The sequence below is a fragment of the Pipra filicauda genome, unplaced genomic scaffold (genome assembly GCF_003945595.2).
Source record: "Pipra filicauda isolate LSUMZ 115617 unplaced genomic scaffold, ASM394559v2 scaffold526_size363937_pilon, whole genome shotgun sequence".
NCBI classification, from domain to species: Eukaryota; Metazoa; Chordata; class Aves; order Passeriformes; family Pipridae; genus Pipra; species Pipra filicauda.
Genome location: NW_024104672.1, coordinates 216,692 through 241,710, shown reverse-complemented (window position 1 = coordinate 241,710; position 25,019 = coordinate 216,692). Strand labels below are relative to the sequence as shown.

Sequence of the window (25,019 nt, the reverse complement as noted above, 5' to 3'; positions counted from 1 at the left end):
TTTTTTTAACAACTATTTTTATGATTCCTAGTTTGCAAATACCCAAACTTACTGTTGTCATCATGCAGGGTCTTTTCAAAGGAGCTCACGCTATTAATGAAACCATTACTCACACCTTCTTCTTCATATCCTATAGAGATTTAAGCACTTTAAAAATATCTTGTTTTTTCCTTTGGCTAATACTACCCCACTTTGCTTTAATGCCCTTCCACTTTTTCTGCATGCAGCAATACTCTATTTTTGTGCATTATTTCAGTACACCACTTGGATACGACTCTTTAGCACTCTTGCCCTTCACATTCTCATTATTTTTTTCAGAGGAATTACATATTGGATACACTGCAGCATCTCCAGTGCCTTGTCACGCTCTCTAAGTATCTTCCTTAACGCCCCAAACTTGCTTTCTTGAAATGTTTTCCCACTGAACCACCAGCCTGTTGCTATCAGGACAGACCCCAGACGCTCGGCTCTGAGCCTCACTCTGTTTCTCTGTGGAGTCCCCCTGGGTCTCCTGCTAAGAGATCCATTTCCCCAACCCCCCAGATCTCAGCGCCTTGCCCTTGGCAGGGCACTCTCTGTCGTGCCTATCCACTCGACTGGACAAATGGCGTTGAGTCCCTGCTGTCTTCGATGCTGATTAAAAGGGAGTGGTGGCGGGGGGCGATCAGCCGCCTCTGCCCCCTACACGCAGGGAGGACACTCCGGTGACCTTGGCGTGCACCTGCAGGCCTGCCCGGCCCGGGGGGCGGCCCCGGCCGGAGGGACCCGAATCCCGGCAGCCGGGGCGCGGCGGGGCCGCTCGGGGCAGGCGCCTGAGGCGGGGGCGGCGGGCGAGCGGGGCCCGGCGCCGGTCCGCGCCCGGCGGCGGCGGCGGCTCAGTGCGCAGGCACGGCGCGGGAGCGAGCGGCGCTCCGGGCCCTACATAATACGTGGTGTCTGGGGCCGCCGCGGCGCAGAGCGGAGATGGGACCGGGGCGGGAGGGCCGCAGCTAGCGCCGCCGTCAAGGGGGCTCGCCGGCCGAGGGCAGCGGCAGGAGGGACAGGTAAAACCGCGGCGTCGGCCCGCTCGGCAAACTTGGGGACTCGGCAGTTCGGCGGGCGCGGCGGGGGCTCCTGTGACTGCCGGCGCGGAGCATCCCGCGGAGGGCAGCGGGCGTGCGGCAGGGGACGAGGGGGTACAGCGGAGCCCCCGCTTTGCCTCCCGGCTCGGAGGGATGCGGCTCTCCCGGGGGAGGCTGCTGCCCCGCTGCCCCGGGCGCTGCGGGGCAGGGGCAGGGTCAGCCGGGCCGGGCCTCCCTCTGTCCCCGGGCCACCGCCGGCCGGGAGGACCACGGGCGCCGAGAGCTTCTCTGGGATACGGGCGCTGCGGAATTCTCCCGCTCCGACCCAGAAGCGGGAGGAGAGCATCCCGCTCCGGCCCCTGGTGGCTGCGGAGCGGGCGGTGCCGCCCCGCCGGGGAACAGGAGAAGGCGCTGTTGCGCCCCCCCCCCCCCCCCCCCCCTCCCCGCTGTGCATGGCAGGGGTGCAGAAGTCGCCCCGGAGGGCAGCCGGGCACCCTGTCCGTGCTCAGAGGAGCGGCAGCAGGTGCCCATGGACATGGCATGCCCGTGGCAGCGCCGCATCCCCCTGCGAGCGCAGGGCGCCGGGCGGGAGCCGCGGCGGCGGGAGGGCACTAGGGCAGGAGCAGCCTGGGAAAGCGCCGGGAGATGGAGTGATAGGGAGCTCAGAGGGCATCAGAAAGGCCACCTCGGATACTACTGTAAAAGACAGGTTATTTATTGCAGTGTTCACCCTTCGCAGGGATCTCGCTTTCTGTAGGTAAAGGACTTCAAACGTGGTCCTCTGAACAGAAGGGTCAAAGTATCTAAATCTGAAGAAAGGAGAAGGGAGCTTCACCCATGCCAACCATCAGCATTTGTGGCTTGCATTCGGTGGCTGTGTGGTGTCACAGAGCAATGGCACATCCTTATTTCCTTTTGTTCTGCTTTTCAAATGCCAGTTCCTTACATTTGTATTTTTTACAATGTGTTCAACCCTTCCATAAGAAAGCAAAGTAGTCGGAAAATTTGTTGGGTAATTTTTCATAGGGCTAGCTCATCTTTTAATCTCTCTGTTCACCAATCCAGTCACATCTCTCCAGATTAGCAGAGAATAGTAAATCTCAAAGTAAACAGGACAGCTTTCGCCATGGGAACAAAAGTTGCTAGGGGATGGATTGCTACTACGCAGTGCTCTGAAGCTGTGATCCTACATCCCACACGTTCCTAAGCACCTTGGGTTTAGGCACTGAAAAACTTAACGACTAAACAAACCACTTCCTGCAGCCTGGATGCATGTTCTCAGCTCATGCATAACAGAGATATGGGTAACAGTGACGCTCTTTTCAGCAAAAGTTTCCCAGTATTTCAGCTTTTAGTTTCTCAGCCATGAAGGTAAGACATGCAAATACACATCAACACTCCAGAGATGATAGCTGCTGCAGTATTTTTTTTGTCCAATGTAAATTGATGCTGAGACAAAAGTTTCCTTCTTATTTGTGGAGAACTGTTTTCTCCCACCATACTCTGACTGTTTCAGTTCCATTGCCCCATCTATAAGTAGCAAGAACAACAGTATGTTTACATAGCAGCTGAAAGAGGAGACCATCTTAGGCCAAATTAGTAGGATGGTTCATACAGGGCTGAGCACTCTTCCTCCTCTTCCTCCTCTTCCTCCTCTTCCTCCTCTTCCTCCTCTTCCTCCTCTTCCTCCTCTTCCTCCTCTTCCTCCTCTTCCTCCTCTTCCTCCTCTTCCTCCTCTTCCTCCTCTTCCTCCTCTTCCTCCTCTTCCTCCTCTTCCTCCTCTTCCTCCTCTTCCTCCTCTTCTCTCTAAAGGACAAGATACTTTGCAAAATTAGGAGGTTGCTTATAAGTGAAAGAGTCAACATGAAGAAAATGTTCAGTAGGACTAATATTATGCAGTGCTTGAAAGGAATTAATGGTACTGGCAGTCTTTTTTTTTTTCCCCTTCCATTTTAAAAGGTCATACTACTTGTGCTATCACAACTCTTTCAAGCAAAAGATAATTCTTTTGTTTTTTATTCCACCTCCCAGCTCTTATTTATCATTTTGCTCATATGGCTGACCAAAACCACCTATTAGCCTTTTAGATTGCTAAAGAAAAAGAATCTATGTGTCATGTAAATGATTCCAGGCTGTGTGGCCCTTACAGGCAATTCTTTATCAAGCTGTTTGAAACACTGCATCCTCCTTTTTATCGCTTGACTAAACCTACAGACAGTGCAGTGAATGCAAGATAATGTTTATACAGCTTTCTGTCATGTCACATTGAGTTTTCTTAAATAAATTACAATAACTAAAGTTGCTGGTTCAGACTCGGTGATGTGCTTCACCTGCTTTCTGAATGCTGCTGGAGTAATACAAGCAAGATTTGGCAGGCCACATTATCTGGTCATGTTAATTCTGGTTCATCCCTGTGTTGACCTGACAGAGTCACTTACACCTGGGGAAAATATCTCTCATTCTGCTCATTATGTGCTGCTAAATATGTTTACCTGGATGACTTAAGTTGGCAAGGAGTTAAGCATAATTTATTTAAGGAGGTACGGTTGATGTGAGAATAAAGATCTAAGTAAGGACACGAGAGAATGAGTCTCTGTAGAGCTTTGGTTGACCTCTTTACTTTAGTCTCTTTCTGATGTGGGAGAAGGATTCCTTGCTTATAGCCAAAAGACAGGTGGAGGGATATGGATGTAAAGTGATTTTATCCTTGAGGTATAGGTGGTGTGACCCTGTGTGTGAGAGCTGGGGCAGCTATGGTAAACTACACCACTTTTTCCTCTTCTCCTTTCCCCATAAGGTATTTTTATGAGGTAGGCAGAACTCTGGTTTTATGACAACTCTTCAGTGCTTGTGCTGTGGAAGATGGCAGCTAGCTGTTGAAGAAACGATGGCAGTGAGAAAAGAGGACTACTTTTGCTCTCTTTTTGGGTAGAGGATAAACAGCAGAAGGAGGTACTCCTGAGGGAAACAAAAAGAGTTCTTTCCCAAAAGAACAAACAGGCTCCAAAAGTAGAATATATTGCAGCTCTTCCCCACGAGAGTTCAGATTATATACTTATATACATATCACAATATTTTTTTTGTACCTCAAAAAGTAAGTGTTCAAAGCCTCATAGCATTGTAAAAAAGCACAACTGTCCTGGTTTCAACTGGCATAGAGTTCATTTTTTTTCTCAGTAGCCAGTACAGTGCTGTGTTTTGGACTCAGTGTGGGAATAGCATTATAACACAGTGATGTTTTGGTTGTTGCTTAGGGCTTACTGTAAGCCAAGGACTTTTTCAGTGTATCATGCTCTGTCAGGAGAGCTGACATGAGCTGGCCAAGTATAGACACTGAGGGAGTTACCTGGAAGGGGACAATGGCAGTTTGGGGATGAGATTTGGCATCGGTCAGCAGGTGGTGAGAAGCGGTATCGTATATCACTTGTTTTTCTTGGGGTTTATCTCTCCTTTTTTATTTACTATTATTATTATTATATTTCTACTTGGTTTCAATTATTAAACTGTTCTTATCTCAACCTGCAAGCTTTACTTTTTATTCTGTTCCCTGTTTTACCACGATGGGGGCTGGAAGTGAGCTAGTGGCTGTGAGGTGCTGAACTGCCAACTGGGCTTAAGCCATGACAGAAATTAATGTTTTTCAGTATATTAACTGTAGTTGGAAACATAAGTGTTAGCTACGTACAACTTGACATAGGGTGGCCCAGAGGCCAGGCTCTCCCTGCTCACCTGGTGAGCAGCTCTTGCTGCCCCGGAGTTTCCTGCTGTCTCAAAGTCTCTGTCCACCCTGCCTGTTTTTCTGCCTTGCTTGGGAACGCCAGCAGCTTGAGCACTCTCTGAAGGATGCTGTAAGCAGAGAGCAAGCCCATCCACAGAGCTGGAGAGTGATTCTTTGATTCCCTAAGGCTTTACAGTGGCTGAGGTGGAAAAGGGAAACCTACGGGGGATATAGAGTCAGTTTTGGGTTCAAAAAAGGGACTCTTGACAGAAGGTGTGCCTGGCATTACCTCTGTTGTTCTGCAAAGGTCAGTCACCAGCAATGTTCCCTCTGGCTCCTGGCAGGTCCCCCGGGAACATGTGTCTACCTCCCTCCACTGGGTCATGACTTCTGTGGGCGCCTTCAAACCTCAACACAAGTTGTAGGAGAGATATTTGCAATTATAAGATGTTGAGATCATGAAATTCCAGACTAAATTCATATTAGATATAAAAAATAAATAAACCCCCAAGATAACTGGTTTCTGTAAAGAGGAAAAAGCAAATCCCTCCTTATTCCTGAGCCAAGAATGCAAACAGATTTCAAAAGGCTGGAAATTCACTGTTTATACCAGCAGTGGTTTTAGAGCCAGCCAAGAGCTTCATTCAGGCTGTTGCGAGACACTGGGTTATTATATTAATTATTGGCTCAGACCAACTCAAGTGTGTGGGGGTGGGGAAGAAGGGACAGGTCAAGTTTCACAAAGGTGAGGTGGTGCCCTGCTCCGGTGAATTTTTGGAGCCTTGTATATTTTTAAAATAAAACCCCTTTGATGAGCTCAGGGCCTGGGGTCCCCATCAATATTTTCTAGATTGTCCTTAATTTGAATGTACCACTGTTTGGTTTTTTTGCATACCCAGGTATTTCATACCCAGCAAGATCACCCATTCTCAAAGGGCAAAGATCTGAAGGGCTGCAAAGTTGGGAGGTCCCAGCTGCCATGACCACATCAAAGCTTCCTCCCTCTAGGTGAAATTGCTGTGGCAAGCTGATGTACTGCTTGAAGCTTATATAAATTCAGCCATGACATTCAGATGCAAGTTCTGATTAACAGTTCCCTTTGGACTAAGGCTCTTTGAACTTGTTTAAAAAGAAGTCGGTCAGCTTAAGAAATGCTGACCTATTGCTCAAGTTGTTTTTAGGAGCTAGTATTATTTCGTTGAATTCAGTAGCATCACCCCCATGCAGGCAAGTTCAGGCCTTAGACTTGCATAGTTAAATACAGATTTTTTGTGCTAGGAGAACTTCCATGAAGTGGAAAGAGTAGGGAACTTTGTTGGTAGTTTTTATAGCAGGCAGAATTCTGATTTTATTGAAGTCAGCAGGAGCTTGGACACCGACTTCTTCAAGGAAGCAGTACTTTGCCGTAAGTTTAATCATAGAATCAGCTGGGTTGGAAGGGACCTCTGAGATCATCAAGTCCAACCCTTGATCCAACACCACCGTGGTTACTAGACCATGGCATTAAGTGCCACATCCCGTCTCATTTTAAAAACCTCCAGGGATCGTGAATCCACCACTTCCCTGAGCAGCCCATTCCAATGCCTGATTACCCTCTCTGTAAAGAATTTCTTCCTAATATCTAACCTAAACCTCCCCTGGCAGAGCTTAAGACCATACCCTCTTGTCTTACTGATAGTTGCCTGGGAGAAGAGACCAACCCCCACCTGGCTACAACCTCCTTTCAGGGAGTTGTAGAGAGTGATGAGGTCTCCCCTGAGCCTCCTCTTCTCCAGGCTGAACAACCCCAGCTCCCTCAGCCTCTCCTCATAGGACTTGTGCTCGAGTCCCTTCCCCAGCCTTGTTGCTCTTCTCTGGACCTGCTCCAGCACCTCAATATCCTTCCTGAACTGAGGGGCCCAGAACTGGACACAGCACTCCAGGTGTGGCCTCACCAGCGCTGAGTACAGGGGAAGAATCACTGCCCTGGTCCTGTTGGCCACACTCTTCCTGATCCAGGCCAGGATGCCATCGGCCTTCTTGGCCACCTGGGCACACTGCTGGCTCATGTTCAGCTTCCTGTCAATCCAAACTCCCAGGTCCCTTTCTGCCTGGCTGCTCTCCAGCCACTCTGTCCCCAGCCTGTAGTGCTGCAGGGGGTTGTTGTGGCCAAAGTGCAGGACCCGGCACTTGGCCTAATATTTCCATATCATTCTTCATTGAGCAGATTGGTGCTGCTGTGGCATTCCATTTTTTTATTTTTAACTATCCATATTTAAGTACAAGTTCTATACTGTTTTAATCTGTCTAGGAATTATTTTGCCTCTGTTTCCAATGGCTGTGAATGGTATGGCAATGCTTAGTCCTGCACTTCAGAAGCTCAGGAAAAGAAACGTGAAAAAAAATCCTGTTACCCAGCAGTTTGTAAAGTTCCTAAGGTTGCAAACTCTGTTTAAACAATAGAAGCAGTCTGGATGAGACACAACACGAGTCCTTGAGAGATGCTGGATTTTGTTACCTGGCATATTCTGCTTTTTTGGATCTCCATGGAAACACAATAGCACACTAGTGCAAAAGATGGGGAGTGAGCACCCTGTATATGGGAGGGAATGTTCCCTGCAGCACCTTTAGTCTTTCTGTGCCAAGACACTGAGTTCGTTGCGTTTGCTTAAGCTGAGTCATTGCATGCAACTCCACACAGCTCATTTCTTCGTTTGGAAAAAAATTGAAGGAAAGGTCTCTCCTGCGCTGGCTTTTTTTTTCATGTCATCTGGAGAGTTTGCAGCCATTTCTGCTCTCCTGCCACACTGATAATGACCTGCTTTGCATGACATCTCTCATTGTAGGTAGGAAGGATGAGCTCCTATGCTGACATCTGCGGGTCCAAGCATGCGCAGGGCAGCACCGAGGGAGGATACCAACGCTATGGAGTTCGGTCCTACCTGCATCAGTTTTATGAGGACTGCACAGCTTCAATTTGGGAGTATGAGGATGATTTTCAGATTCAGAGATCGCCTAGCAGGTGGAGCTCTGTATTCTGGAAGGTACTACCTGTTGCTTTTTAGTGGAGAGAGAAACTCCCATTTCCAGACTTACTCTGTGTAACTAATGGTATTCATCCAGAAAGGCCTTTTGTTGCTCAGTTTACCCGAGACAACCAAATAACTGTGTCTGAAAGCAGGGCACTCTTACCAAAATATATCAGCTTCCAAGGCAGTTCTGGGGGCTTTGGATCCTCTAGTTTATCTGTCATGATGTCATTGAAACATCAGTGTCTTGTCTTGGAACCCCACATATATCTTAAAAGTGTAGTTTACCTCTGCTCTGCACCCACAATAGTCCTACCAGATTATTGGGAATAGGACTGGTAGGTTAAGAGCAGTAACTCAAGGTCTGTGTGACCAAGGGATCAAGAAAACCAAAAGATCTCCATTAAGGTCAGGGAACTCGACAGGGCTGAAGAACAGCAGAGTTTGGAAGGCACCTGTGAGGCCTACCCCAGGGACATTCTGTGTAAACCAAATTTTGCATTTACACTTGAAATATGCTAGAATTACTCTGTGATCTGTTCATGGCCATAGCAACTTCCTTCTAATCTCTGCAAAGGAGTGACAGTTCATGAACTAAAAGCAAGTAGTGGATATGACACAGACTGTCAGCGGGTACTCATCTGTTGTGCTAACCACCACCTAAAGTTAAAGAAATAATCCCTTATACAAAACTATGGTTAAATTGTGATCCTCTCTGTGATGGGGCCTTTCAACATTAAGTGCTATTAGACATATAATCTGTTGTTTCCAGAAATGTCAATAATTATATAAATACAAAGTGTAAAAAGACAGTTTTTCATATATTCTAGTTCTAGTAGGGCCTCATATGACCTAAGAGAAAAATACCAGCCTTCTCCTAGAAGAGAGATCTAAATCTGCAAGAAACAGCGAAAGCTAAATGCCTCCTAGGAACACTTACCAAGTGAAAATTGGAAAGACATATTAACTGGGGTTTTGTTTGTTTCTTTGTTTTCCAGGTCGGACTCATCTCTGGGACGGCTTTTATGCTGATAGGTGTAACGGTTCTTGTAGTGGGTTTCCTTGTGCCACCGAAAATCGAAGCTCTTGGGAAAGATGATTTTGTTGTTGTGGATACCCATGCCATTCAGTTTAATGGGTCCCTTGATATATGTAAGTTGGCAGGAGCAATCTTGTTTTGTGTTGGAGGGTCCACCGTGGCAGCATGTCTGCTGATGTCTGCTTTTGCTAAAAGTTACTCCAAAGAAGAGAAGTACCTCCAGCAAAGATTTAAAGAGAGAATAGCTGATATAAAAGCCCAGGCAAACCCAGTCACAAAAGCGCCAGCACCAGGAGAATCAAAGATACCTGTCACTTTGTCCAGAGTTCAAAATGTCCAACCTTTATCTGAAACCTGACCCTTTCCTTATGTTTTGTTTCTCAAAAGTGTAGATCACTTTAACTGGAAAATACCAGCCTTGTTGGCATCAGTGCTAGTCAATGACAACACCCAGTGCTCTGCTATAAAAACGTGCAGCTAATGGGGAAGCTGCTACAGTAAAAATTTAGGATTGGGAAAAAGAAAATTATATGATTAGACCTGTGACCAATGTATCAGTATATTTGAATGTTTTAGTCTGTGTGGAACCAGTGAGTTCTTGCAACAATGATTAGGTGTTTGGCTTATCAGATTGCTTCCCTGGAAAACCTAGGGTGCATTTACGACAACTGTACCAGGAACACCGTTCATCCCACTATTAAAGTTTAGATGAGTTGGCTTTTTGTTTAATTTTCTTCTTGCTTTTAAAATACTGTTTAATCTTAGTTTTCCTGCCTGGTTCTGCTGTCTGGGAAGCCAAGATTCTGCCCTTGTAATTTGCACTTGTCCTCCTGTCACATGCTACATACAGTCTGTATCAAAGTAATACTGCACAGGTAAAACATACTCACATAAGTGAGTGCCCTTAATTTGATCCTGGCACGTGTCACTTCCCAGCAATGTTACTTTCTAGGAAAGGCAAGTTGTATTTGATCCTGAGTTGCAATTAACCTGTGCTAAGGTGCCACTTTTGTCTTAGTCATTGCTGTATTAAGAAAAACTACAAAATAAAGAGAAGGAATTCATATGGGAGGAGGAACATCATACTTGTATGTCTTTGGCTTGATATTGTTTCTTTCATCATATTGTATTATGTTTGAGGCTCATACAAAATGTTTTAGTTTTGGCTGGGTGTGGGTTAATAAATGTGGTTTGTAATAAATGCCCAGGCCCTGTATTCTGTCAGTACGTTGATGTCATATTAGATGACCTTAACTTACATGTCTAAAGACATTTTGAAATGCTGTTTATATTTTTATAGAGGATAGAAAAACTTATGCTTAATCAGATACATTTGTGTAAATGCTTACCTAAAGACTTGTCATTTCATGGAAGACCCCTAATTATTTTCCCACCCAGGGCAATTATTTCACTGTCTTAATCTATGGATTTAAATTAAACTATATAAAGAAAGATGTGACATTTGTACTCTCTGACAATATGTGCCACCTTATAGTTCTGTCTATTTTTTGAATGGATTGAATAAAATTCTAGGCGTGAGCCAACCATGGATTTTGTGAAAAGTCTCTTTCTAGTCAAATAGGTTTCTCTATAAATTTAATAACTCAGTTTGAAAGGAGAAATCAGCAGTTGAAACTCACTGGTCTCTTAATGCAGTCTGTGTTTTCAGCTTTCAGAGGTGAGGAAGCCACTTTGGTGCTAAATAAAACAGATTCTGGCACAATAATGGCAGGTATGTGTTAACAGCTGTGCTCTTTCCCTTGCTGATAAGACATTTTGTGGTCTGTGACACTCAGTTCATACTTACAACTTCAATAGACCAGATCATATGTGGTTGGAAGTTTCCGCTGAAGCTGCAATAACTATTATGGCTGACAACAGCATTGGAAGTAAAATTTTCTTCTGCAAAGAAGGTGCCTGTCTTGGCAATGCAATTGCAGTGTCCAAGCACTAATACTGAAAAGATGGACAGTTGAGAGCTCATCACTTGCATGTGATCACAGAGAATGAAACAAAGTAGGTTTAAAGGCATCTGGCAATTCACCGGCACCCATATATTAGAAATGCAAATGCACATTGCACCCAGTGCTTAAAAATAAGATTGTAATCTCAGGGGAGAAACAGATGAAGCAGTGCTAAAGAGAAGATGAGAAGAGTAGCAAAATGAGGAGCTGTGTATTATTTATAAAGAAAGTCATCAAGAACAGGGGTGGGGGGTAGTGATTACTTACAAGGCATGTGGCAGGACTGGGACAGGCTGTCACTACTGCTGTTTGTTAGTTATTCCAGGTAGAGAGTCCTCAGCACTTCCTGTTCAGGTTGCAAGGAATTTTGTTTACTGCCATTAGCTTTCACTGCTGTCAGGCTATCAGTGTGTGGGCAGCAGAGTCAAGCTATCCTAACCTTTTCAATGTAGAGTTTTTAATTAAAATTTGTGCATAGAGGCACCGTGATAATTTAAGTTTCAAAATTAAGTTCACCAAAGGAGATGAGAGCGAGGGCTCCTGTAGGTCTTACTAAATCCCTTATCTCCACCTGCCTTTTGTTAACACTGTACTGGAAGTTTGACTGAAAATCCTGGAAAACTGGAAAAGAAAGCAGAGGCTGAGCTTGTTTACCCAAACTACCTATATGGGTATATAGTTCTCCTTAAAACACATCCCTCATGCAGATACAGACATGCAAGTGTTGCTAAATTTTTGTCCAGAGGACAACTGACCAAACAAAAAATTGATAACCTGATTCAAGCATCAGGCTCTGGGTCACACTGCACGTTTCTCTGGCAGAACTGAACATGCTTTGACAGTACAACAGAGGATGAGTCATGGAATGGCATTACCCAGGTGTTATGGAAAAAGAACTGCCCTTGAGGATTTTACTGAAGCTTGCTAGGATAGGAAACGCGCTTGGGATTTATCAGCAGCAGCAAAGCTGATAATGTTGTCATGGCTAATGTTGCTGCACACGTTTCATCTCATTAAACCCTTGTTTCGGTTGCTTAGAGCTTTTCTGGAATTGAGACCTCCAGAGGCTGCAATCCTTCACAGCAGAGAATCAGTGCTACCCAGGGCTTTTGTAGAAATACTGAGCAGAAAATTACTCTGTTGCTAATAAGAAACATTTTCAAGATCCATTTTCGTGTAATGTCTTAACATCTTCATCCTTTGGTACAGGAACTGAAGCATCAGCAAAAAGCAGTGGAAATGTGCTTTCTGCTGTTCTCGTGGAAAATGCCTGTGATACGGCCTCCAGCTGGGGAGCAGTGAGTGGCAGCTAGGCTCCCTGGGAAACTTCTATTTAGGCTGAGGGCAATCTATCCCTGAACATATAATTTTCCTACCATATATCTTTTTCACTTTTCTCATCCCCACCAAATTGCAGTGCATACTTCACTCTAGGACTGCCTCGGAATTCCCCTCCAAGCACTGACTGCCGTCATCTTTCCAAAGGGCACATTATGGAGACCCTAATGCAAATAAAATATGGCTTAAGCAGCCAAATTATTTTTCCAGCCCTCTGGCCTCCCTACTCCAGAGGCTTCTTTCAGTTTCTTCCTGCTCACCTTATTTCTTACTCCTCTTCTAGCCTCATTTGGCTTAAAACTACAAAATAAACCTCCTAGCCCAACACTATTTTCTCTGCAATTGTGAAAGAAATAACATTTTTCAGTCTGAGTGGTAATCACTGGCTTCGTTTTGGTTAATACAGGCTCTCCTGACAGTTAGCTCTGCTTCTCCAGCACACTGTGCAGAAAAGGCTTCTCTTTAGCATCTATTCTGTCCTACTCTCTCCAGGCTGTCTTGATCCCTTTATTTTCCATTTTTTTCCCAAGGCACAGTGAATCACAGGCAAAAGGCAGAGACAGAGAAATGATCCTCCTCCTGAGCTGCCTGTAAGGAGATTTAATTCCCAGTTTCTGCTACAGCCTCAGCCTGCCATTTCCAAGTATGAGATTTTTAATCATGAGCAAGTGCGAGCATCAGGTCTTCATGAAAGCAGCGGTAGCAACATCAGAGTGGGGAGTCTGCAGCATCCTGAGCAGTGGCCAGCAGAGAGAGAGGTTTGGCAGGGGGAGAGTGGCAGCAGAACCTGCACCCTGGGGAGACTGCTCAGCCCCCAAGGACATGAAATGCAAAGAAGACAGCAAAAGACTGCAAGTACCTTAGTTGGATGCGCTTTGCCAGCAGCTTTCTACAAAAGGGCTGGAAACAGAACAATTTTGGTAAAATAAAGGAATTAGCAGTTGGCCTTATTCAGCACTCACTGGTTGTCCTGCCATTACACATCAGGCTACCCCTTCAGCTCACTGCATGACAGGGGTAGAGAGATACTACAATGCTTCAAGAGCAGGCTTTGGAGGCACAGCCTCATTCCTTCCTCATCCTATCACTTCTACAGCTGAGAGCAGCAACATCGCTGCAGAGCATTACCCTGCACCAGTCATTGGGAGTTAATGCCCATGCACCTCCTAGAGAAATGATGTTTGAGTTTTGCCAGTTCATCCCCATGGCACAGTTTGTCTGGGAAGAACATCAGCAAATGGGAAGATATATGTAGTCTCCTCCTGTTTCCAATATTTAGAGACCGGGTGTGATCCTTCTGGAGCTTTCTTGTCTCTGGGCAAACAATCCATCCACGCCCTCATTTTTCTTCAGCTCTTATCTGGACGTGTGGCAGACCACACAGTGCGCGTTTCCTGCATCAGTTCACTTGATGCACATTAAGCAGGGCAAAGCTCAGTTTTGCTGTCAGATAATTTACAGAGGTATTGGTATGAAAATAATCTCTGCATATTGACAGTAGGTGAGGCAAATACTTCTAACAGCCCTTCAGAGAAAAGAGCCAGCATCAAATAACTTCTTGTACTGTTTTTTTCCTAATCATTTGCAGCTGTTTTTTGAAGGCCCCCTTTTTCCATAATTTACCATTCACAGACTTTTGCAAATAAAGATGGCAGATCAGTTTTAAACACTGCTAATAAGCTAGTCAATTTAACACTAATTATAGTGTTAGTAACTGGTACTAGTTATGCTGCTCCAGCAATTTTAGTCTCAAAACTCATGGTTTCAGGCCATTTCCTAGCTAAAGGCACCTTCAGTCTGAGGGTAGGAGGATGTGTTGCTCAGTGGGTGAGAGGCCTTTCTGGAATGTCATTATTTCCCTGCCTCTGCTCACCTAATGACTTCAGCATCTGCTGCCCTTTCCCTCCCTGCCTGCTTCAGGAACCTCGAGCCCTGACAATTCCTTCCTAAGCCTCCTGAGAAGCAGGGGTGAGGTGAGAGGGACTCCTGCCCCAGGCACATCTTGGAGGGGGTGCAAAATCTGCCTGTCTGAAATGGCAGCACAGGGGAGGAAGTCGGCAGCACAGACAGGAGGGAGATGAAGAGAGAGAGGTGAACAGGAAGGAGTTCTTAGGGCAGAGGTGGCAAAATGCAGCATTTCAAGCATCAGTTCAGTCATCTGTCAATGAATATCAGAAGAGAGAGTCAGTGAATATTGAAAGCACAGAAAAACTTGCTGCAGGTCTAAAACCTATGACCAGAACAACATAAATACAGTGGCTAAAATCTTCATGGAAGTAGACATTTAAAGAAAACAAAACTTTTAACATCAATATTCTGTCCCCCACAGATGGCTAGACAAGCGTGAGGACCTTATTGTTGGACAAGTGCAATATCTATAGTGTGAGGACACATTTTTTCCTTTAATATACTGTGAGAAAGACATCTCTTCTGAAAGCTCTTGCTCAGACTGGGTTCAGCTCTCAACTGACCCCCTGCAAAGGGATTTCTCATGAAACTGGCGCAAGTTTGTGCCAAGACAAAAACCCTCACTTCAAAGACTATCAAACACAGCCACTGTCTCCAGGAAGCATGTATTGGAGAGTCCCCCAGTATCCGTCACATACAGGTTGACCAGGTCTCTGGCTCGCTGCTTTGTAAAGCCACAAAAAAGTGGGCTCATCTGCACTTCCCCTTGTATATCAGAGGTGACTGAGCAGGCCCAGAGCAAGGCACACCATCAATGCAAAGCAAATTAGAGGCAATCACTAAGACCCAGGACAGCCACAGGAGCCAGTGCCAGCTACTTTTAGGTCTGGCCTGTAGCTCAGCTCTTAGGGCAGAGGCAGTTCCAGCATTTTTCTGAAAACCACCATAGCAGCACATGAACTCCCACAAGCCCTGAGAGCCAAGGTCTCAGATTTCCCCAGAGTGACATATCACCACCTTATGACATGGGCTATAGTAGAAACTTGGTCCCCTGTAGTGAACACCAGTTAAAGAGAGATGTTTGCAGCACAGGTAACCATCCCCTGTGTAGCTCAAAATCACAAAAGAATGGATGGCAAATAGCTTGTGCTGACCTCCAGGTGATAATGTAACTGTGGAAAGTGATAGGTTGAGTTTGTTGGTTTAAATGTGTCTTGTGTTTAGCCATACGCCTACATGAGCTGCCATCAGATCTTTGCCCCTGACATGGAACATTCTCTGGGTCCTCTGCCGTTCCACCATCCCTCCAGCATCAGGGACTGCCCTCTGAGGAGTGCCTCAGCATTGCTTTCTGAACCAAACTGCTCTCTCTTGAGGCACCACATATGCTTAGCCTGAGGTATGACAGAAAAGCATCCTCCAGATCACACAGAAGTCACCTGCCTGGACCACTGGCATAGACCTTGAAGGCCTCAGCTCAAAAGCAGCTGCAGACCTGATAGCCAGATTGTTTTGTCTCTGCAGATGCATTCATGACATCCATGTTGTGAAAGCTTTGGCCTCCAGTTGTCTGGTATGCTGCAAAGTCTCCTCATCTAGGTTGTCAGCAAGCAAGCCAGCAGGCAGGCATATGGAAGGCAGTTCCCAAACCACTCTCCAAGAGCAGTGTAGACCAGGACATTGAGTCTTTATCTTTAAAATACCCATCTGTGGATTACACAGATGTTAGTCTAGAAGAAACTCAAAGCACACACTGAAGTATCTCCAGATCTGCTCTGTAAGGAGGCTGCTGGCTGTGTCTCTTGTGCATGTCACACCTGTGCTGAGGAACACACACAGAAAAGTGGAGGAAGCAGAGGTGTCAAGGACTACAGTTTGCATCCCATGTGCAAGGGAATTAGCATAACTGGCTTGTTGCTTGTAAGAAGGGTTGAGCAGTAAAGGGGGCAAAGCTGGTGGGAGCACCATGTGCCAGGGAAATGAGCCATGAGTGGATGAAGCTGAATACCCACATGCTGCTGAGCACCTGACACATACATCACTCCTTTTGGTATGGGAACCCTTTTAGGGCAGTGTTGTGCATAGTCTTTCATTTGCTGGAGGCTTCCAGAGAAGTAGGCATTTGTCTGAAAGCAGTAGCAAACACTACTAGGTCAGTCAGCACACCAGAATCTGCTTCCCTCATGCACCAGCCCGGCACGTGCCCACCCCCCGCAGCCAAGTTCAGGGGCCCTTTGCAGAACCATGGCTCTCCCTGCTGTGGAGCAGCAGTGGAATATCTGAGTGTAGATAGGTGTTAGTGATTGAAAAAAGTCTGACACCAATACCTCTGAGATGAACCACCACCACCCCCCTAAAAAAGAAAATCAAAACCAACCCACACCTTTTATGCAAAAAAACCTCTGCTTCAGTTTCCTCACAGAAAATCACACTTGAGAAGATTCTTCCAGGGAAAGGCTCTAATCCCCATGAGCAGGCACAGTGCTACCACAACAGATGTCTGCCTCCCTTTGTACACACACAGGACCATCTGTGAGCAACAGATGTCCTTGAGGGTGAGGCCCCCAGCCAGAGTCACCCAAGAGGCTTAGCTAGCCTGCCTTGCTTGTCCTGGGATAAGCCACCTACAACCAGGATACTTTAAACAATGAACCCTTTGGTCATCTTGAACTAAGCTTTGTGCTGCATAAAAAAGGAGAAATAGTCTTCATCCATATCTCTTTCTCTGTAGAAGAAGACTACTTTTAAAAAGTGAATGCAAGTCCTAACTTTTAGCTCATCAAGTTCATTTCTGTTTGGTGCTAACGTGGTGGAGGGACAGGGATGTCAGTGGGAGCAATAAGAGGATGGTAGGGGAAGGTGTAAAGCTCAGGTTACTCTAATGATGCTGGCCTTGCATCAACAGTTTCTAAGGGAGAAATAACATGGAGCATAGGCATTATTTTTAGAAAATATCTTTTCTCACAACCAAACTCGAAGAAGCAAACACAGCAAAGAAACAGAAGGATGAGGAAATGGTATGTAGTAATGAAACCACAACTCGTGGCAGCAGAGGAAACAAGGGCCAGGGTAAGTCTGCATAAGGATACTGAGCTGGGCATCCAAAGTGCAGTGACAGCATGATTGTTCATCTCTGACGCCATCACTTCATCACTGAGACAGAGGAGTTTAAATCAGTCAAATCTCTAGTTAAATCAGAAGTCCTACACAACTAATACAAGTAGAAAAGTCTATATATTACTGAATTCTGAACATATTTTCTTCTCTCAAGAGCAGGAGAATTCACTCCCCCATGTGAACACAAACCCAAAGTGATGGCACCCACCCCCTAAGTACTCGCTAATGAAATAGCAATTCCCTCCTGCCTCAAGCATTGATTTTGAGCTATCCTGATTCCTAGCTCCTTGCTTCAACTGGTTCTTTCACAAAACTGCTTCAGCTGAAGGCTGGAGTATTTAGTCCCCCCCAGCGCTGACTGTTCTCAGCTTCTCAAGGAGCAGTCCCAAAGATTCCCACCTGCTTATCTCCTGCCAAGCATATGCAGTTCCCAGGCTCCAGCTGTGAGAAACAGAGGGTCTGAGCCTCATTCAAACAATTATTCTGCACCAGGAAAGTAAGTCAAGGTGGGGGGTAAGGAGGAGAGCCAGTCAGCACAGCTCCACAAAAGTCATGGCTACAGCAGGGCTAAAATCTGCACAGTGAAGGAGGCTGCTTCTCCCCTGGAAGGCAAGGGAGAGAAGTAGGGCAGTCTGCAGGATCAGTCACCAACATGCCACTGGGATACAGTGTGGGAAAGTCTTGCTCAGCCAGAGAGAAAAAGAGGGTTGGGACTGAATTTCTTAATGACGATTAACTTTAAGAATAATTTCTTTTTAAAGAAAAAAAACAGTTGTTTAAAAATAAATCGTGCAATATTGGGTTTTTTTCAGTATTTTGACAAGATTTGTCCTACCAAATGTTGCATTTGAATTGGAATATGCATTTCTAGCAATGCTTTTTCATTTGACAGAGTGGAACAGCTTTATAAGAAAGAGGAAACCTAAACAGATTCATATCTAAAAGCTGAAAATCTGAACAGTTTTTTTTAGTTTCTGATAGAGATAGGATGAGAAAGGAGAGAGAAAGAATGGCCCTAAACTAAAAAAAAAATGAAAACAATGTAGTGAGTCTTAAGAAAAGTAGTTTTCCTTAGACTCCTTATAAAATCTTTTGTTCAATGTCTCAACACAGCACTCCACTACAGGGAAAATGTCACATTATTCCAAATAATGAGTACAAAGTACTCTTTACTGCCAAGAGAAAGAGACTGGCAGGAACCTCCTGCAGTTCAACTAGTAGATTCTGGGGCACGGCCAGCTGTGAAGCAGCACCTCTGTCCTGATCCCTGCACCCCCAGGGCTTCATTCTACCAGTGTCCTTCCCCATGGGGCAGGGCTATGCAGGTGCTCATGTCTGCCCACGGGCTGAGGGGGCAGTGAGGCCTGGTGCTGATTCTCCTTGCTTTCTGCAGCTCTCGGCCTCTGAAGGAACTATGGGTAGGAACTCTGTTGGGGAAAGCCATCTGGGGGGATGCTCCAGGCACAGCCCTCTCCGCTCCTCCGCAGGTAAGAAAGAGGTGCTCCAAGGACTATGGACAGCTCTCAGGCAGAGCCACCTGACCGGAAGGAAGAGGCGGCTTAGGGCTCAGCCAGCTCTGTCCCTGTCCCTTTCTGCTGCATGGGACACCAGAAGGATCTTAGAAGGACCAAGTGACCCGCCCCCTCTTCACCAAACTCGTGGAGAAGGAGCTGAGCTGCCGCTATTCTGTGAGTGTCTCTGTGGTCTGGGCTCTGCCCCCGAGCACTGCTCCTCCAGCCAAGCAGAAGAGGCATTGCTGCTCATCTTCTCCCACTCCTCTCTTGCCAGTGGAGAACATTCAGCACCAGGAGCCTGCAGAGGCTGGTGAAGGGTCTGGCAGAGATGAAAATCATTGCCTTTCACCTGCCTCTGGCTGTGCCCCCAGGATGTTTGTCCACTGGGGTGAGCCTGTGTAGGAGGGGGTGAGGGAGGGAGGAAGGATCCCACAGTGCCACTAGGGGAGCAGAAAAGGTTAGGAGCCACCAGGAACACCAGCACGTCCATGTTCGCAGTGCTGGGAGGAAACCTGCCTTGTGGGCCAGAGAGCCTGGGAGGGCAGAGGGTCCCAACTGTGCCATGCTCAGGCTGCTGGTGCTGGTTGGAGTCTCGCTGGTGCCTCTCTACTGTGGCACTGCTCTCTCAGCACAGCCTGGTTCTTGCAGGATGGGCCCAAGCAAGGGCCTCCGACAGCCACATCTGCCAATGGTGGGGGACTTTGCTATGCACCAGGTGAGTTTTGGAAAGAAAGGCAGGGAGAGCATTTTGTTCTCCTGAGCCAGCACATCTGCACAACTGAGGATTCTGCTGCTGCTGCCAACCTTCGCCTGAAGGAAGTCGGTGCCCATCTGCCCATCTGCTCTGTCTCTAGAGCCGGGCAGATGGGTCCGCACTCTACTCAAGTAGAATTGAATGGGGAATTCATTAGAGCTAAGTATCATCACAGGTGTAGGTGACTGCAAGAAAAATACGAACATTAAAGGGCATTCCTGGTAACCACAGAGGTCGTGTGAAGTCTGCCTAATGTTTCAAAATACCCCTTTGTTTAAATCAGATGTTCCCTGCACTGTAGTTAACACTAAAGACCTTTCAATGTTTTGGTATCATATGTTGTAGTAAAGACTTGTACTTTCTCAAATTTTCCAAATCTTCTCCACTGATGGCCCATGTATCTCCTAGTCACTTTTAAGTCACTATTTCCATTTTATTTGAGGGCTTCAAGAATTCTGAGCTTAGTTCAGTGAAGTACCAAAGTGTACACAGTGTAAGAAGATATGTCACCCTTTTTATAAGGTTATTACTAGATTTAGATATATTTCCTTGTATAATTATAGCAAATTTCAGCTACAACCAATAATGTTTTTTTCTCATCACTAACTACACAAGAAGATTAAATTACTAATATGTACATGATTTATGTGTGCAGTATGTGTGAGCACACAGCAAAAGCCTTCAATTACAGCATTCACACATGTAAGTTTATGCATATAAATATGCACAGGCACAATAATCTATAGATAGCAGACAGCTTCGACGCCTATTGCCATGTCCACAACACTTCTTTTCATTAAAACTTAGATTGAAGGATGTCAGCCACCCAAAAGAAAACATCCTTGCATGCATCTCATTCAATCATTCTGATTGCAACTACTTAATAAATACACCCTTCCTTGAGATACTTCATATCATACTTACATTCATTATCTAATGGTTGTTTAAATGTACATTTGGTGTAATCAATCAAAATACCGAGGCAACGATACTTTCCCTATATTTCCAAGTAATCAAAATACTCACACTAACTCTTCTATTCTTCTGCATGAAGGTTTATTTTGCTTTACTTTAATGAGACTGAGTGGGGATTATATTTACCTTATTTTCACCCTTTTGTTTCCATGAACTTATTTTGGCTCTCATATGTCAAGGCACCAAAGCATCAGATAAAATGTTATGACAATTGCAGTCCTGTGGGATTTAAGCATATGCTTTAATGCTTTGCTGAAATTAGAAATTTCAGTGGTGAGACGTAGAAGTTTGGTAGTTTTCTCAAGAATTGCCAGTGAACAGATAAAACTTCTGTTATTTGCTGAGTATCACCTGAACAGTACATACATACCAATAATCCAGTCCTAACCTGAATGATGACATAAAAACCCATGGCAAGTTTAACTGTGCTGTTAAGTCTTAGATTTATAACTATGTAACAGCTAAATAGTCAGCGTATTTTCTCTTACAGTCATATGTAATATGAAACCTACCAAATCTGTTTGGCATTTTCTTAAGTTTTAGTTATTGGAGAATCCTACCAGCTGCAAAATCACCAGGTTAAAGTCAGTCACCCAAAGACAAATTTAACATCAAATAGGCCTTGATACAAGAGAAAACACAGGAATAGCTGTATGATAGTTCTCTTTAATAGCAAATTATTTTAAAAATAAAACCAAAACAAGAAAACAAGTCTTAAAAAAAGCCTCAGAATTGTTGCAGATAAGCTTAATAAAATAACATTATATAAGCTTAACAAAATAATGTATTTCTCAAGTAAAACTGAGCTAAGCCATCACACACAGCAGATCCAGACAGAAAAACTATTAGCAAGACCACCTGTATGTTTCTTGTTTAATTTCTACTTTAACATCAGAATTATTTGTTAGGTACAAACTAGTTTCTTTAAATAAAAGAACCTGATACAAAATTCATTTTGTCAGTGTTGTAAGGTGAATGATAAAATGGTTAAATCTCCATTTCAAAAAAGTCTGATTTGCTCTTCTGAAGAAATATAACCTGTCTTTCTTACAAGAAAATAGAGAGGAAAACATTTTAAAAGATGAATAACACCTAATAGGATTTCGTGTTCCTGTGAAAGAAAATTATAACATTAGATCGTACTAGAATTTAGTTTAAGCTTTTAAATTATTCTTATTGATATCTGTAAGTCTTTTGAGCATGGAAAACACCAAACTTTTGGGTAAAGGGAAGAAATGACAGAAACTGTTGGCGGACAGAAGCTATAAATAGAAACAAAAGAGAGAAAAGTATCACCACACAAATCCATCCAGGTTTTCTAAATACGGTTTCTAGGTGCGACATTTTGAAGCATATATATATATATCAAAATAAAAATATACATGTATATATATATATATATCATATATATAGCATATTTTTGGGTGTTGATTTAACTTCAAACTTTTGAGGATGAAGAACACGTCAGAGATTGTTAGTCCTTATCTGCAATAGTATGACAGCAAGTAGAGTCCTGTGTTTGGTATACCCACTAGCTTCTAGAGAAGAGCCCATTCACAGTAATGTCAAAACAAGATTACTGTAATTTGTCTTGATTCAGCAACACATTGAAGTCCAGCTTACTGGGAAGCATATGAGCTGGTCAGCTCCAAGTGAGCAGTGATGCAGCATCAGCCACTTTCCTTGGTCAGCTCTGCACAGAAGGTTCAGCGGGCAAGTTTCCCCCAAGCTCCCCAAGGAGACAGTGCCACCTTTTTTGGCTGGTTAAGTACTGTTTAAGGGCTTTTAATGCTACTGCATATATTATTCCAGTGCAGAATTAACTATAAAGGCATCTGTGTCATTTTTCCTCACTATCATGTCCAGTTATTTTATTCATTCTAGTTTATGCTTGTTTTTTTGGTTGGTTGGTTTTTGGAGGGGGGGAGAGTTGGTTGTTTTTTTACTTCTGTTTAACTATAAATGTCTTTTTAAATCTCAGTGAAACCAAATATATTTATTTGCTGTCTCAAATAAAGGAAGCATACATAAAGGAAGCATTCCTCAAGAGCTTGGCTAAGTTAGGAGCTGATCACAAATGTAATATTCCCTCCAATCTTTGTCAGTTGGCTCAACAAAAGACACAGGTTTCACAGACATCTCACAGAGATACCACAGGGTAAACTGTTCTAACCCTGTTCATTTAGTTTTTAACATTATGTCTTTTATATTTACATTGCCAATACACAGAAATATGCTGAAAGATCTCTACGTATTTCTATCCCATTGGAAAAATATATTTAATAGCTAGTACCGAAAGTGAAGATGTTTGTATGAGTTTCAGCCACGACAAGTGGTTCTTCACATTCCTCAAACAGTGTTTCAAGTTCAATTTGTTCATAAATTTAATTCTTGTCTTAATGGCATGAAATCAACAAAAATGACATTTAGTTTCTCGTAGTAATAATTTACTAGTATTAGCGATCAAGAAACCCAGTATTTCTTTGTATAATTAATAAAATTATGCTAAGGGCTGTATTTCCATGAACTACAAATTATTCCCATTAATAACAGAGAAATGATAAGAGTAATGGAATTGGGGTCACTAAGAGAACCAATACTGTGGATCAATGCCTTATTTACTAATGCGTACTAAGCCACAGCCTAGCAGGCGACAGCTCCTGCTCAAAAGGATGACACTTCCAACCATTAAGGCCATGCAAAGGGTTCATAAATGCAGCAATTGTTCCTGACTTTCACAGAAAAGTGGTCAGCTTATCCTAATGTGTCACATATTAAAATGTCTCCACTGACAGCAATGGTTTCATGGGAATTTCAGTCTGAATCCAGGCCTGTTCTTTTTTTTTTTATTTCACTAATAAATAAAATTTCACATAGACTGAAATACAAATCCATCCAAATTCAACTTTTTAAACTAATCTACTTTTTTGTTCACTATGATAACAATTCACTGTTTAGTGAATCAGTGCAGGACAATCAACAAAACTTTGTGCTTTAAATGGAAACTACTTGCAGTATTGCAGGCTATCTACATAAAGGCACAGTGCTAAATCAGTACTGTTTATGTATGCAAAAACTAACGATTCTCATTAATATATTGAAAATTCACTATTTAGTAACATTAAAACTGGCACCTCATGATAGTACACCATTTTCTGTGGGCATAAGTCCATTAATTGAGGAACATATTCTGATTGTATCTTAATGTTATGCCTGAAAATCATACATATTATGTGGAATTTTAAAGGAGAAATTACATATGTCCTCATTAAAAGGTAAAAATTGTTTCTTTTTTCTGAAAAAATATGTGAAGAAGTTTTGACATTGAATTTGGGTAGGTTTTCTGCCTTTCCCTGGAACAGTGTAATTTTTGTGGTTATTACATTACTGCTAACTAGCTCATATCACAGAATAGTTCGTTCATTATTTCTAATACTACTATACAGTACTCTTGTATTTACCCCCTTAAATCCTATCAGAAAATCTCACCCTGTAAAAATAATTCTATGTTCTTCTAGTAGCTACTAATGCTTGTTTTCTATCAGTCCATATAGCATTATCATCTCAATACTCATTATGCAGGAACTCGACCTGCCTTCCTATTACTAGTTATCAATCACAAAATATAACCTACTTTATATTTAAAGTATTATAATCTTTCATTTTGTGCTCATTACTTTTTTCCTATCTATGCAACTGCTGCATAGTCATTGCTCTGGTCATTCTTTTCACTTTCCTGTGGGCTGGTGATTGTCACCCTTGGAGTTGTGGATGTTTTTTCACGATGGGAATCAACCTAGAGAAAAAGGACACGTACTGTTAATATCATTTGGTATCAAAGATTTGCCTTCATTTCAATACAGTATTAGCACTTCATATTAAAATTTCCACAAGGTATCCTTAATGTAAAAAATGTTTTCCAAGAGTGATCATGTTAAAATTTTTATTTACTTTATACTTATATACCTTCCAAAGGAGAAAATGCTCAAATTAGAGGTTTCCCCCCTACAGTTCTTTCATCGAACATCAGTTACCCACATATCCACTTCAAGTGAATGCTCACTTACTTTCTCCACTTCCATAAATAACTTCAGCTTTTCTAAAAATAAATAAAAAAATTAATATATCAAGCACAGAAGAAATTCAGGGCCCAAGAAAATGTCATGTTACTCAGCTCTCTTAATTGAAAAATGTTCTCATGTGTCATACAGAAACAGTTACAAAGTGTAAGAAACCATTCCAAGTGTCACAAGAAGCAGAGGAAGACTGTTTTTCAGCAGCCTATAGGCAGGGAATATGTGGCAATTTGTTCTGCTTCTGATGCTCAAGAATCCCACTCTTCCCAGATCTGGATTCTCCCCATCAAACAAAAGACTTTGTTTCCCACACTCTGTTAGCTGGTCAGTTCATGTGACAGTCAGGGCAGTCCACTTTATTCTTCTGGGCTGCATCCCTCCATTAAGCCAACGGCATGTTACCATGTATCTTAAATTAATAGGATATTTGCTTTTAAACTGACTAAAGCCCCTTGCTTTAAAGATCTTGTTCATCTCCACTGTATTTTCCAATTTCTAAGAAAAGGAGATGAAACTTCCACAAAGCAATGGCAAAAGCCCTTTACGA

The 25,019-nt window shown here is 43.7% G+C and overlaps 2 protein-coding genes across 2 annotated transcripts in view; one reads left to right on the top strand and one right to left on the bottom strand.

The window, feature by feature from the left end:
• The first annotated feature begins 828 nt into the window (after positions 1 to 828).
• Positions 829 to 10,377, top strand: NRSN1 (neurensin 1). Its single transcript, XM_027734148.2, has 3 exons — positions 829 to 1,043; positions 7,605 to 7,802; positions 8,786 to 10,377. The coding sequence occupies exons 2-3, from the start codon at positions 7,614 to 7,616 to the stop codon at positions 9,182 to 9,184; spliced, it is 588 nt and encodes a 195-aa protein (XP_027589949.1). The 5' UTR covers positions 829 to 1,043; positions 7,605 to 7,613; the 3' UTR covers positions 9,185 to 10,377.
• Positions 10,378 to 21,041: 10,664 nt separating this feature from the next.
• Positions 21,042 to 25,019, bottom strand: part of DCDC2 (doublecortin domain containing 2) — a 60,066-nt gene continuing 56,088 nt past the window's right edge. The window contains exon 10 of the mRNA XM_027734149.2: positions 21,042 to 24,192. Coding sequence (XP_027589950.2) covers positions 24,085 to 24,192 — 108 coding nt within the window. The 3' untranslated portion in view covers positions 21,042 to 24,084. The remainder of the gene's footprint in view (positions 24,193 to 25,019) is intronic.